The sequence below is a fragment of the Sinocyclocheilus grahami genome, unplaced genomic scaffold (assembly GCF_001515645.1).
Source record: "Sinocyclocheilus grahami isolate Dianchi unplaced genomic scaffold, SAMN03320097.WGS_v1.1 scaffold1276.1, whole genome shotgun sequence".
Taxonomy (NCBI): Eukaryota; Metazoa; Chordata; class Actinopteri; order Cypriniformes; family Cyprinidae; genus Sinocyclocheilus; species Sinocyclocheilus grahami.
Genome location: NW_015506455.1, coordinates 229,497 through 243,624, shown reverse-complemented (window position 1 = coordinate 243,624; position 14,128 = coordinate 229,497). Strand labels below are relative to the sequence as shown.

Sequence of the window (14,128 nt, the reverse complement as noted above, 5' to 3'; positions counted from 1 at the left end):
TATTAATTTAAAAATTGAGAAATTCTTTCAAATTTAAATCTTGTACAAGAACTAGAGCAAAAATCAGTTTGATGCATATTTTATCAATATTTTAGAAATCGAATTTTATTTATCACCAGTACTGACTTCAATGGATTTCATTAAATTCCTTTGAACACAACTGCTCAAAACAGTCTAAATTTATGAAACCTACACATACAAAACATTATTACTCTGAAATGTTTAATGTAAATGTTAAGTGTAAGTGAAATGTTAAGTACTGTAAGGTCTTTCATGACACTACATATCCTGGGGTGTGAATTTGATAGGTGCTTGATATAAAATAAATGGTGCTTTAAAAAGTCCTTGAAAGTCCTTGAATCTGGTGTTCATGAAAGAGTGGGAACCCTGTCTGAGAGAGAGAGACAGCCTTGTTTTCGACTCAGCTCTCTGCTGATTTAATTGCTATGCTGATCACATATAGCTTGAAATTAGCAAACACAAAGTCACTTATTGTATTTCAAAAATACTGATTCTTAGCCATGTTGATTGTGCACACATTAACAAGTTCTTTCAACTGTAGACCTCAAAGCGACAATTACAGTCACTCAGGGTATTGATTCTCCAAGAATTGTATATATTTAAGTTTATAACTTCAATAACCTGAAGTTGCTCCAGGGCCACTGACCTTGCAAGAAGAGTTCCTTTGGATAAATATGTAGACTAAATGATCATTTACAAATAAGAAATGTGTATTTGTTCCTTTCCTATCCTTTGCTCTATCAGATATCGATGGACTGGGCAGCAGTGCTATTGGTGGTCAGCTGATCAGAAAGGCCTCGACACAGTCACCCTTCTCCTGCGACAAGAACGGCAGTGACAGCTTGGTGGCAGGTACAGTGCAAAAAACTCTGCTTGTACACACACATATACACACACACACACATTCACAAAGAGGTTATGGAGGTTTCTTTGTCAGCTTTCAGTTCTTTGCAGCATGTTTAGATAGGAATGGTCTCATTTTCTTGGCATTGTAGAAGGCAAGTCTGTCTGACGAGGTAACATTTGCAATGTGGTCCATGAAGTTTATGTGGTTCTTGGCTGACGTGGATAGCATTATCTGTAATCAGCCTAAATGAACAGTTGCATTAATTACTGAAGTGGCCGACAAGAAGACAACAAGTTGGAAGTGGTATTCTTTCATATAGACAGAGACCAGGCAAGCTGAAAAACATGCAGACATTGTGGGATCCTCTTTCTGGAATATCAATAAGAGCTGCAATATTGACCTGCGACAAGAACGGCAGTGACAGCTTGGTGGCAGGTACAGTGCAAAAAACTCTGCTTGTACACACACATATATACACACACACACACATTCACAAAGAGGTTATGGAGGTTTCTTTGTCAGCTTTCAGTTCTTTGCAGCATGTTTAGATAGGAATGGTCTCATTTTCTTGGCATTGTAGAAGGCAAGTCTGTCTGACGAGGTAACATTTGCAATGTGGTCCATGAAGTTTATGTGGTTCTTGGCTGACGTGGATAGCATTATCTGTAATCAGCCTAAATGAACAGTTGCATTAATTACTGAAGTGGCCGACAAGAAGACAACAAGTTGGAAGTGGTATTCTTTCATATAGACAGAGACCAGGCAAGCTGAAAAACATGCAGACATTGTGGGATCCTCTTTCTGGAATATCAATAAGAGCTGCAATATTGTCTGGGCAGCAGTGGTAGGAAAATCCATTTGTGTATTGCAAAAAGAAGAGGGGGCCAAGCACCGAACCCTGAGGTACTCTGGTGTTTAGCTGATGTGACATTTAATAAATCCAGTAGAAAGAGTATGCATAATCTTCAGTGACAGATAGCAACATAGTCTCTGTTGAATATCTGTACTTGTAGCTTGATTGATTTCTATCTAGCATGTTGTTTTCAGACCATGAAGGGGACCAGAGGGAAATGTCTTGAAAAGTTTGTGAGAATCTGAATTTTTGGGGAACTTGTCAAATCACAAGCATTTACAACAGAGGGTCAAGCTGTCACTGTCTCATCATGGCCTCATTCCTCACAGGTGTGGTATTTGCCCGCTATATCCTGACCGGCTGCTGGAAAAACTTGATCGACACGCTGTCCACGCCACTCACAGGGCGCATGGCAGGAAGCTCTAGGGGTCTCGCCTTTATTCTTGGAGCAGAGGGAATTAAAGAGCAGACTCAGAGGGAGAGAGACACCATCTGTCTCAGCCTGGATGGTCTACGTAAGGCTGCGGCACTCAGCTGTGCTCTGGGTAACAACGTATCTCATTCATTTCAGCCTGTTAATTTTCATTTCAGCTCACTTATACTGTTCCCTCACACATTAATCCTTTGCATACGGTCCATCAGAGTGGAAGATGGGACACTAATGGAAATGGTATGTCTACTGGGCTTTAATTCTCTGTGTTAGGTGTGGCGGCAAACTGTGCCTCAGCACTTGCCCAGATGGCAGCAGCATCATGTGTTCAGGAGGAGAAGGAGGAGAAGGAATTGGGGGAGACTGGAGATGCCATTGCTCAAGGTATTCACACACATTTCACATTATCATTGAGTGACATATTTCACTTTGCGTCATTGTATTCATTCACTGTGTAGGGATGCACCGATATCATATGGTACTGGGTTCATTGCTGTGCTCTTACAGATACCATGCAGCATATGTTACATACTGTAAATGTTGGCATAAATTGGCAGCAGAACAATATTCAGAGTACATGAGGGCACACAAAAGCATATATAGGAAAGGAACACACAAATTTGTATTACTTCCTTACAAGTTCTCATAACATCTTTAGTGCTATAATGAGAATATCTCAGGCCCAACATATTGTTTACTTTAACAAAGGATTGAATGGCATATTTTGATATATGGTTTCTTGGGGATCAACTATTTGCATTTGTTATTGATTAGATGAATAGGGGAGTTAACCAGTTTTAAAACGGTTAAGTAAAATTTATAACTTGCTATCCTTAGATCATCCGTTTAAACCCTACTGTACTTATATTTACTCGCCTGATGTGAACCTGCATGTGTCTGTGTTGTAGTTAAGCAGCGTGTTGAACAGAAACTCGAACAGATGGGCCGCTGTCAGGGCGTGAGGCTGCACACAGCCCATGTGCTCTGCATGGATGCTATACTCAATGTGGGGCTGGAAATGGGCAGCCATAACCATGATTGCTGGCCTCATGTCTTTAGGTACAACACTCACTGTTCATTCTTTGGGAACCATGATTTGATCATAGTGTCAAATCTTTACTAAAGTAATTATGGTAATCATGGTTACTCATTAATTGTTTGCAAGCAATCACAAATTTCAAGATTGCTGAAATTTGACTCTAAATATACACATTTTCTATTCAAATCCAGTAGTGTATTACATTTTTCTCATTAATGATGTATTTTGCTGTTGGTTGGGTTTTGCTTTTAATTAAATGGCATATCAAAAAGTAGAGCCCGACCGATATGGGTTTCTGGGGGCCGATACCGATACCGTTATTAGAGTGTAAAAAACGCCGATATCGATATATCGGCTGATATTCTTTGTGTATATTATAGTACAGTACCAGTCAAACGTTTGGACACTTTCCCATTCGTGTGTCCAAACTTTTGACTTGTACTATATATAGAATGCATAAACAGAATATATATACATAAACAAATTTTTTTAATTGATCACTCAAATGTGTTGATCAAACACTTATAATGACGTGACAAAGATATGTAATGGAGGCAGGGCATTAAACAATTTAACAATAAACAGTTTATTCATCGATTATCGATATGGGGGTGGTCTCATTCGAAAGGGGGCCTCGAGACGTACACTCGATTCGGCGTTCGAGAGGGTTCCTCGAGCTGAAGGGGGATCCCCCAAATTTGGTGAGGATCCGCCGAGCCGTTACAGAGATATGGCCATTCAAAGTTTCAATGGTATTCCATACACTTAAGCTTTAAAGCGTTTCATCTAGGCCGCCAATAGCAAACAATGGAGCGCGCTCTGCTGGACAAACTACGTAATTACACCATTTACAAGCATTGTATCTGCGTTTTATATTCTGTAAAATAAATCTTCATATCGGCGGCATATTCGCCGATACAATATATCTGCGACAGGCTCATATCAGCCTATATAATCGGCAAAACTATATATCGGTCGGGCTCTAATAAAAAGACTACATGTGACTTCACTTTTCATTTCAATACATTTGCTTTAAATCATTTCTAGCTATTTACTTTGTTGAATTTACTCCACTCAGAAATGTTCATATTTGCATCTTTTTTTAAATAAATAAAAATTTAAATGTATTATTATTATTATTATAAGTTTCAATGGTATTCCATACACTTAAGCTTTAAAGCGTTTCATCTAGGCCGCCAATAGCAAACAATGGAGCGCGCTCTGCTGGACAAACTACGTAATTACACCATTTACAAGCATTGTATCTGCGTTTTATATTCTGTAAAAAAAATCTTCATATCGGCGGCATATTCGCCGATACAATATATCTGCGACAGGCTCATATCGGCCTATATAATCGGCAAAACTATATATTGGTCGGGCTCTAATAAAAAGACTACATGTGACTTCACTTTTCATTTCAATACATTTACTTTAAATCATTTCTAGCTATTTACTTTGTTGAATTTACTCCACTCAGAAATGTTCATATTTGCATCTTTTTTTAAATAAATAAAAATTTAAATGTATTATTATTATTATTATTATGCTATGTTAGGCCTTTTAATTTATTCTCTTGATGAAGTTGAATGTGATTGCTATTAGTCCTCTTAAGATATTTAATGTATTGTTGTATTGGCTGACATCTCGGTAAAGAAAAGACCAATTTGTTTAGTCCTATCAAGACTAACATTTCCCAACAAATTCCTACACTGAGTTTGTTTTAATATTCCTCAGAGTGATTGAGTATGTCAGTTCACTGGAACACACGCACTTCAGTGACGGCGGCTCCCAGCCTCCCATCGCCATCACACAGGCGCAGCAGGCCGTGGCAGTGGACCTGGAGCTGGAGTTGAGCAGAGAGGCCAGTCCAGAGCTGGAACTGGGCCTCAGCCATCCAGTTATCCAGCCACTTTCCATCCAGGAACTCTTGAGAGAAAGTAAAAAGGGTAAAGGGTTCGACCTGCGGGGAGGCAGTCTGCTCACAGGCACCAGTGCCGCCAAAGCCGTCTGCATGCTTTCCACACAAGCTGACAGGTACCACGCAAAGATATTTATTTCACTGTCTGGAGCTGCCCACCTTTATTTTTCCATCTGTTTTTAGGGACTGATTTATCATAATGTTGATTAGGAATTTAATTGTAATTCATTGGTTTTATGACTAAAATGTGTTTAAACCGTGTGCAATCAGAATTTGTGGCCACCTAAAAGTAATAAGTATTGATTATTTATCAATAATCAAACAAGAATAACTCAAACGAAGTGGAATATGCAGTTCTGCTGGTGGTTATCTAGTTACGTTTACAAAACTCTAAATATCTTTCAAACCTTTGATTTCTACCTGGAGTTATATTGAAAATGGCCACTAGGGGGACCTGTAAGGTCATAATTTGGTAGGCATTTGTTGTCCATCCAGTGCTCTCTGTTAAGGCAAGTGAATATAGCAACTTTAAAAAAAAATGTTTATTAAAATGTAGAAGTCGGTGTACATAATATTATTTAGCCTTTATTGCAATGCTACTGTATGTAGGCTTTTTTTAAATGTGATTTCTATCAGTCCTGTTATAAAGGTATTTGTAATGTGTTTTTGTATTGGCTGAGCTCTCAGTAAGAAACAGACCAATTTGGTTATCTTAAAATTAAAACATGATCTTTAGAGGCACAGCAAGATCAACACTTACAGAGTTGGAATCTTCCTTTTTATATGTTGTAGCAATTACACAGTGAAGTCTGTAATTAAATAATTTGCACAAAGCCTTTAAAAGAAAAATTAAGAAATATACTGTAGGATGTTCAGTATCTCAGAGGAGAAAACCCTATAGAGATACCATTTGTTTACCTCTTCTCAGTGAACAGTTAATCTTTATGTAAGTGATGGGACTCTGTGCTGAACAATAAAACGGCTACTGACAGATGTTTCTAGCATAGGCACCAATCCCGTGGGTGCTTGAGCTTGGAATGGCTGAGTATCCACTGTAAAACACAAGATATTCTGCCGCCAAAGCCGTCTGCATGCTTTCCACACAAGCTGACAGGTACCACGCAAAGATATTTATTTCACTGTCTGGAGCTGCCCACCTTTATTTTTCCATCTGTTTTTAGGGACTGATTTATCATAATGTTGATTAGGAATTTAATTGTAATTCATTGGTTTTATGACTAAAATGTGTTTAGACCGTGTGCAATCAGAATTTGTGGCCACCTAAAAGTAATAAGCATTGATTATTTATCAATAATCAAACAAGAATAATTCAAACGAAGTGGAATATGCAGTTCTGCTGGTGGTTATCTAGTTACGTTTACAAAACTCTAAATATCTTTCAAACCTTTGATTTCTACCTGGAGTTATATTGAAAATGGCCACTAGGGGGACCTGTAAGGTCATAATTTGGTAGGCATTTGTTGTCCACCCAGTGCTCTCTGTTAAGGCAAGTGAATATAGCAACTTTAAAAAAAAATGTTTATTAAAATGTAGAAGTCGGTGTACATAATATTATTTAGCCTTTATTGCAATGCTACTGTATGTAGGCTTTTTTTTAAATGTGATTTCTATCAGTCCTGTTATGAAGGTATTTGTAATGTGTTTTTGTATTGGCTGAGCTCTCAGTAAGAAACAGACCAATTTGGTTATCTTAAAATTAAAACATGATCTTTAGAGGCACAGCAAGATCAACACTTACAGAGTTGGAAACTTCCTTTTTATATGTTGTAGCAATTACACAGTGAAGTCTGTAATTAAATAATTTGCACAAAGCCTTTAAAAGAAGAATTAAGAAATATACTGTAGGATGTTCAGTATCTCAGAGGAGAAAACCCTATAGAGATACCATTTGTTTACCTCTTCTCAGTGAACAGTTAATCTTTATGTAAGTGATGGGACTCTGTGCTGAACAATAAAACGGCTACTGACAGATGTTTCTAGCATAGGCACCAATCCCGTGGGTGCTTGAGCTTGGAATGGCTGAGTATCCACTGTAAAACACAAGATATTCTCCATCAACTTTAAATGTTCAAAAAATAGAAAATAGAGATTCGTTAATCTAATCTCATAGTGTGTCCCTGTGCGTCATAATATAATATAAAACAATGCAAAAAGGATCCACACACTGTTGTTCTCCCTTTAATTAGAAAAGTTAAAAGTGGCTACGTTTTTCCTGTGCGTAATAACAAATGCCTCTTTCGAGTGGCTACTTAACAGAGTTTTGTGCGTTCTGTTCATTCTCTTCCCAAAATCAACCAATAATGCAAACGTTGAATCAGACTCGTCATTATGATATTTACCTTCGTTCAATTCATATATCTGTGAATCTGTGATGTTTTCAACATTAAATAAAATAAAGACTATGAACTCTGATGTGAATCTTCAGTTTCAACAGCTCTGATAATTAATTAATTAATAACATGATATTCAGCCAGTGTTAACTTTATTATAAGAAAAAACACATTATTTTACCCTGTCTGCATTGCAAGGCACCCATTACATATTTTTCCTGTGTGTTAATGTCAGTATTAATGACTGCTGACTGTTTGATAACGTCTCAGGTAACGTATATAACCATGGTTCCCTGAGAAGAGAATGAGACACTGCGTCCTCTAGGGGTTGCTATGGGGGAACGCCTTCAGTGTGACCGGTGTCTGAAGCATACATCTAAGAACGACAATAACATTGGCCGGCGACAGCCTATGACGTCATTACCCTGCGCGATCACAGTATAAAAGGGCGCCAGGATAACACGTCATCCGCTTCTTCGTCTGAAGCTTGCGTCCGAAGTATGGCAAGGAAACTAGAGGACGCAGTGTCTCGTTCCCTTCTCAGGGAACCATGGTTTCATACGTAACCTGAGACGCTATGGGGAACGGTATACCCACGCCACCATGCTGAGGGGAGTGCAAGCCAGAAAACCACGGCAAGCACTAAGTACCAACTCTACCATAGCCATGGGAGTTGCCCCTAGGACGACATTATCCCCTCCGGCCAAGGGCCTGAGCTACATACCATAAACAACTTACCTGATAGTGGCTGGGCTAGAAAGCCCAAGCCTAGGGCAGAGCTCAAATGCTTAGAATTTGAAGAAAGAGATTCCTTTGAGGGGATACGGTCTAAAACCCAGACCCTGGCCTGTCACCCAGGGGGCTACTGCCGGCTCTGAATGAGCTCGCTCAAAGAAGTAACACCCTGCTCAGAAATGTATCAACAGAGATACATTAGTTGAGTGGAGCCCAAGGCGAGAACCAGGGCCTAAGCCAACTCGGAGGAAGGGAACGAGGCTAACAGCGTGCAACCCTTACCATACAGGATACTAGAAAGTGCGCAGAATGTTTAGCGTGCACACTTACCACAATGTGGATTTTAGTCTTTAGGTACAACTTACCATAGCATGGATTTAGTAACACCGTTCTTTTTTTGAGGAGAGAGAGGAACCCAGCTCGACCAAAGTGACCAATAGCCCAGGGTAGAGGACCTAACTCTCGAGTCCAGAGGAGGACTCAACCAGTCTGCCCAGGACCGGCGAGCTCAAATGGACCCTCCCGCATTGAGGGGAGCACAGCCATGTCCGGGGCAGATAGATTGCAAATGGGACATCAGAAATGGGATCCTGCTAGAAGGGGATCACACATTTCTAAGGGAACAACAGAGTCCTAACATAAAGGTAACTGACCAAGGAGGCAACAGACGGGCCTAACACTTCGTTGCAAATGGGGTCTTTCGGGAGCAGCGCTCTCGGCTCTCAAGCTGAGGTGGGCTCTTACAACACATACCTGGGGAGCGACTCATAGCTAGCCCTCACAGAGAGGGGAGCACTTCTCAGCTCGACCAGAAGGGGGTGCTAGATTAGAACGGGTAACCCAGCAGGGCCCAATAAGAGACAGTCCACTGGTGCAGCTGGACACGGTCTCATGCTCTCTATCTCGATAGAGAGCATGGGTCCCGTATAACCAGACCCGATAGAATCTGAAGAAATAGCGGGACCCAATAATCATTCATGCGTATAGAGCTTACTGTTCCTCAAAGCAGAAGCACAAAAGGGGGGTTTCCACAGAAACACATATCCCTCTTACCTCAGGGAACGCAGTGTACTCCAGCCCACTCCGCAGAGGGGTGATTACTGGTTCAAGGCCAAGGTAATGCCGACCGTCTATGGAGCGTTGAGCTCCTCAACACCTCAGCGAGAGGAGCTCTAGCTCAGAGAAGGGGCATGAAGGTTAAGGAACGACTCAAAATCTCGGGAGACCCCTCAGGGTGAGAAATGAGTAGCGCACCCTGGCCAGAGGATAGGGAGCATGTCGCGAAGCATGTACTCAGAAGAATACTAGCCCACGAGAAGGACCCGCAGGTCCTGAGGTTGCAGCGTTATACTGGAGACCTGATGCTGGGAGCTTCCTCAGAAGGCTGCGTGTCCAAGCCGAAGATGAGGGCTATCACCAGACTGAATCCAGAACCGATGAGTGAAACCATCACTGTAATCGGTCAACAGCAGGAGGTCCTGACTTAGCAGGTGGGTCAAACCTAAAAGTCAGAAAACAGAACAGGTCAGAGTAGCACTCCAGAGAAAGGCTAGCATCAAATATGCAAGAACTAGCAGTAGAGTAGATGAAAATGGATCATACTTACCAACCATGGCTCCCGCGCATGACTCAGGCCGAAGCCTGGACCTTCGTGGAATGAAGGATTTAAAGACTGAGCCTCCTTAAACTTCACGAACACCATCTCGACGGAAGTGCCGAAAAGCTCAGAAGGGGAAACCGGCACATCAAGAAGAAAGCCCTTCTCTTTCGGCCCGATATCCACCAGACTCACCCACAGATGTCTCTCCGTAACCACACTCCAGAGAAAGGCTAGCATCAAATATGCAAGAACTAGCAGTAGAGTAGATGAAAATAGATCATACTTACCAACCATGGCTCCCGCGCATGACTCAGGCTCATGGATATAGGCTGGAGGCGAAGTCCGAAGCCTGGACCTTCGTGGAATGAAGGATTTAAAGACTGAGCCTCCTTAAACTTCACGAACACCATCTCGACGGAAGTGCCGAAAAGCTCAGAAGGGGAAACCGGCACATCAAGAAGAAAGCCCTTCTCTTTCGGCCCGATATCCACCAGACTCACCCACAGATGTCTCTCCGTAACCACCATGGCCACCATGGATCTGCCAATGGCAGTGGCGGCCTGCTTAGTGGCACGGAGAGCAAGATCCGTGGTGCGACGCAACTCCGCAACCTCATCAGGGGATAGACCCTGGCCTTTATCCAGGTCTTTCAGCAGATCAGCCTGATAAGCCTGAAGTACCGCCATGGTGTGCAACGAGGCTGCAGCCTGACCTGCTGCCGCGTATGTCCTGCCATTCAAACGAGATGCATCCTGAAGGGATTTGGATGGCGGGGGGGGGAGCCTTAAGAGAAGATGTCTCCCCCATAGAGAGATAGCAGGCCAGCGTCTCTTCAACAGGGGGTATCTTTTCATAACCATTCTCAGGCATCCCCTCGATGTTGGCATAACTAGTATGTTGGAATCTGTGGATGCGGGATGACATGAAGATCAGGAAGGAATGGAAGGCTCTTTTTTTTGTTGGTTAACTTCAACCAACCGGAGTGCAGTATAATGTGGTTATCTGAGAAGGACATGATATAAATCATTTGTCCAACAACTGCAGACAGATCCACACTATATACTTCCTATATAAACTAAAGGAAATTACTGATAGGGAGAAATTTCCCATCAGGTCCTTTCCATGTTCTCACCGCGACCGCAATGCGCAGCATGCATTCAGCTCCCGCGAGAGCTAAACACTAGGGCTGCCACTAACAACTATTTTTATTTAGATTAATCTGTCGACTAATTTATCAATTAATCTAAACAATTAATTTCTCACAAAAAAATCAACAATTTTACTTAAGAATATTTTATTAAACTATATTTCATTAAACAAAATGTAAAAAAAGTAAAGTGCAACATAAAGTGCAAGAAGCAAGTGTCCATCTCATAGTCCAAATCACTGAAATCAAAGTTCAGCATTATGGTGTAAGAATGGCAACATATCCACGTGTTCTAGTCTACTAATAATAAAATTATAATCAAAAAACTATTTTAAAGGAGTATTTACCAGAAATATTATATACCAGAATTTATTTAAGAGAAAAATGCAAATGTGCGGTATTTCTGAAAAAAAAAAAATATATATATATTTTTTAAATAAAATCAATTAATTGGAGATGCTTTTGATTATTGAAATTTAATAGAACCATTCAAATGGAATCCAGAAAATAATGGAAAACAGAATTTGGTAAAGATAAAACTCAATTAATTCGACAGGCTTATAGATTAATAAAATTTGATTTAACCATTAAAACAGAGTATTGAAAAATGAAAATGGAAAAAAATGAATTTGGAAATAAAACTGATTTCATAGTGCCCTATAATTATAATAATTTTTTTGTGGTAATAAAAATAGATGTAAGTGAACAATAGCCTTTAAAATGACTTAAAATACATATATAATAGCAATGAGGCAATAATAATTAGTTCAAATAAAGTATCAAAAGCAAGAAATTGGATGCGGGATGACATGAAGATCAGGAAGGAATGGAAGGCTCTTTTTTTTGTTGGTTAACTTCAACCAACCGGAGTGCAGTATAATGTGGTTATCTGAGAAGGACATGATATAAATCATTTGTCCAACAACTGCAGACAGATCCACACTATATACTTCCTATATAAACTAAAGGAAATTACTGATAGGGAGAAATTTCCCATCAGGTCCTTTCCATGTTCTCACCGCGACCGCAATGCGCAGCATGCATTCAGCTCCCGCGAGAGCTAAACACTAGGGCTGCCACTAACAACTATTTTTATTTAGATTAATCTGTCGACTAATTTATCAATTAATCTAAACAATTAATTTCTCACAAAAAAATCAACAATTTTACTTAAGAATATTTTATTAAACTATATTTCATTAAACAAAATGTAAAAAAAGTAAAGTGCAACATAAAGTGCAAGAAGCAAGTGTCCATCTCATAGTCCAAATCACTGAAATCAAAGTTCAGCATTATGGTGTAAGAATGGCAACATATCCACGTGTTCTAGTCTACTAATAATAAAATTATAATCAAAAAACTATTTTAAAGGAGTATTTACCAGAAATATTATATACCAGAATTTATTTAAGAGAAAAATGCAAATGTGCGGTATTTCTGAAAAAAAAAAAATATATATATATTTTTTAAATAAAATCAATTAATTGGAGATGCTTTTGATTATTGAAATTTAATAGAACCATTCAAATGGAATCCAGAAAATAATGGAAAACAGAATTTGGTAAAGATAAAACTCAATTAATTCGACAGGCTTATAGATTAATAAAATTTGATTTAACCATTAAAACAGAGTATTGAAAAATGAAAATGGAAAAAAATGAATTTGGAAATAAAACTGATTTCATAGTGCCCTATAATTATAATAATTTTTTTGTGGTAATAAAAATAGATGTAAGTGAACAATAGCCTTTAAAATGACTTAAAATACATATATAATAGCAATGAGGCAATAATAATTAGTTCAAATAAAGTATCAAAAGCAAGAAATCATGGTTTTATTGAACAATATTTAAAATACAAAATGTATTATAAACAATAGAGCTAATGTACATTACGCATTACAACAAAGGCCTGCAGAGGGCGCCAACTGCCTGATGATTATTTTTACACATTACTGTGCGACCTAATACTTGTTTAATATTGGTCAAGCACCATTTCATTCAAATGTCCACTTAATCTTTAATATTTGGCCATTTCTTTAGGACAGAAATGCTATAGCCACTGTAATTAAATGAATATGTGGACATCAAAACGTGTAAACTCAGAGTGAGGGTTTGATCTTTTATTTTGAAACCGTGATGTATTCTCCTGTGTTTGCGTAGATTTATAAATGATTTACCTTACAAATCTGATGAAATGGCGCACGTTGCGTTCCCAGATGAACGTTATAATAAACCCAAACTCTCAACAACATGCAGAGATGGAGTTTGAAACGCTCCACACATGTAAATGATAACTGTTCCTGTGGAACTACTGTGAATGAAGCCGCTGTGTGAAGCATGTACTTAACCTACACGCATGTAAATAATTAAAACGCATATACCAGGGATCCTCAAATCTGGCCCACGAGATGCACTTTCCTGCAGAGTTTAGCTCTGACCCTAATCAAACACACCTGAGCATGCTAATCAATGTCTTCAGGATCATTAGAAAATCACAGGTAGCTGAGTTTGATCAGGGTTGGAGCTAAACTCTGCAGTGCATTGGACCTCCAGGGCAAGATTTGAGGAACCCTGGCATATACTGTATTAGACCTGCATCGCATATAATTATTTAATTAAATCGTAACGTTTGTGAATTCAAAATTATGCTTAATTATGATTTTTAAATGGGTTTAATATAACATGCAGCCTTTGAAAACAGACTAATAATGTGTTAAATACATTCTCGTCTGTGAAATGCGGCACTTCCAGTATTTTGCCGGTTAGTCGACACGGGCAAAATGAATTCGAGGATTTTTAAAAATCGAATAGTCGAATAACATAGACGAATCGCAACAGCCCTACTAAACACGCTCCGCCCAAACGCTAGATTAACTAGAAACCGCTGCCGTGAATGCGTCGCTATTCCCGCGAGAGGCGAACACACTCATGCAAACGCTACCTACAAACTCGGGTAAATGGTGAAGTACTCGCCTCCCCCTCAGTAGTCCCGCGAATGCATCACAATGAGCACAAACCATCTTCTCGTGAGACGAGCGCGTTCAATTCATGCTTATCCCTCACAAGAAATAAGCAATGAACGCAGAGCGCATCCAAATCCCTCGAGAGCTAAACGCGCTTGCTCTTCACCACACACACACAACACAGCACGCGAGCCGTGTGAAACTGCAGGTATCAGAGCA

General features: G+C 39.6%; 1 protein-coding gene across 1 annotated transcript in view; it reads left to right on the top strand.

Moving 5' to 3' along the window:
• The window catches only part of arfgef3 (ARFGEF family member 3), an 84,968-nt gene that overhangs the window by 31,570 nt on the left and 39,270 nt on the right, over positions 1-14,128 (top strand). The window contains exons 11-15 of the mRNA XM_016254721.1: positions 766-873; positions 2,051-2,266; positions 2,425-2,535; positions 3,060-3,210; positions 4,928-5,227. Coding sequence (XP_016110207.1) covers positions 766-873; positions 2,051-2,266; positions 2,425-2,535; positions 3,060-3,210; positions 4,928-5,227 — 886 coding nt within the window. The remainder of the gene's footprint in view (positions 1-765; positions 874-2,050; positions 2,267-2,424; positions 2,536-3,059; positions 3,211-4,927; positions 5,228-14,128) is intronic.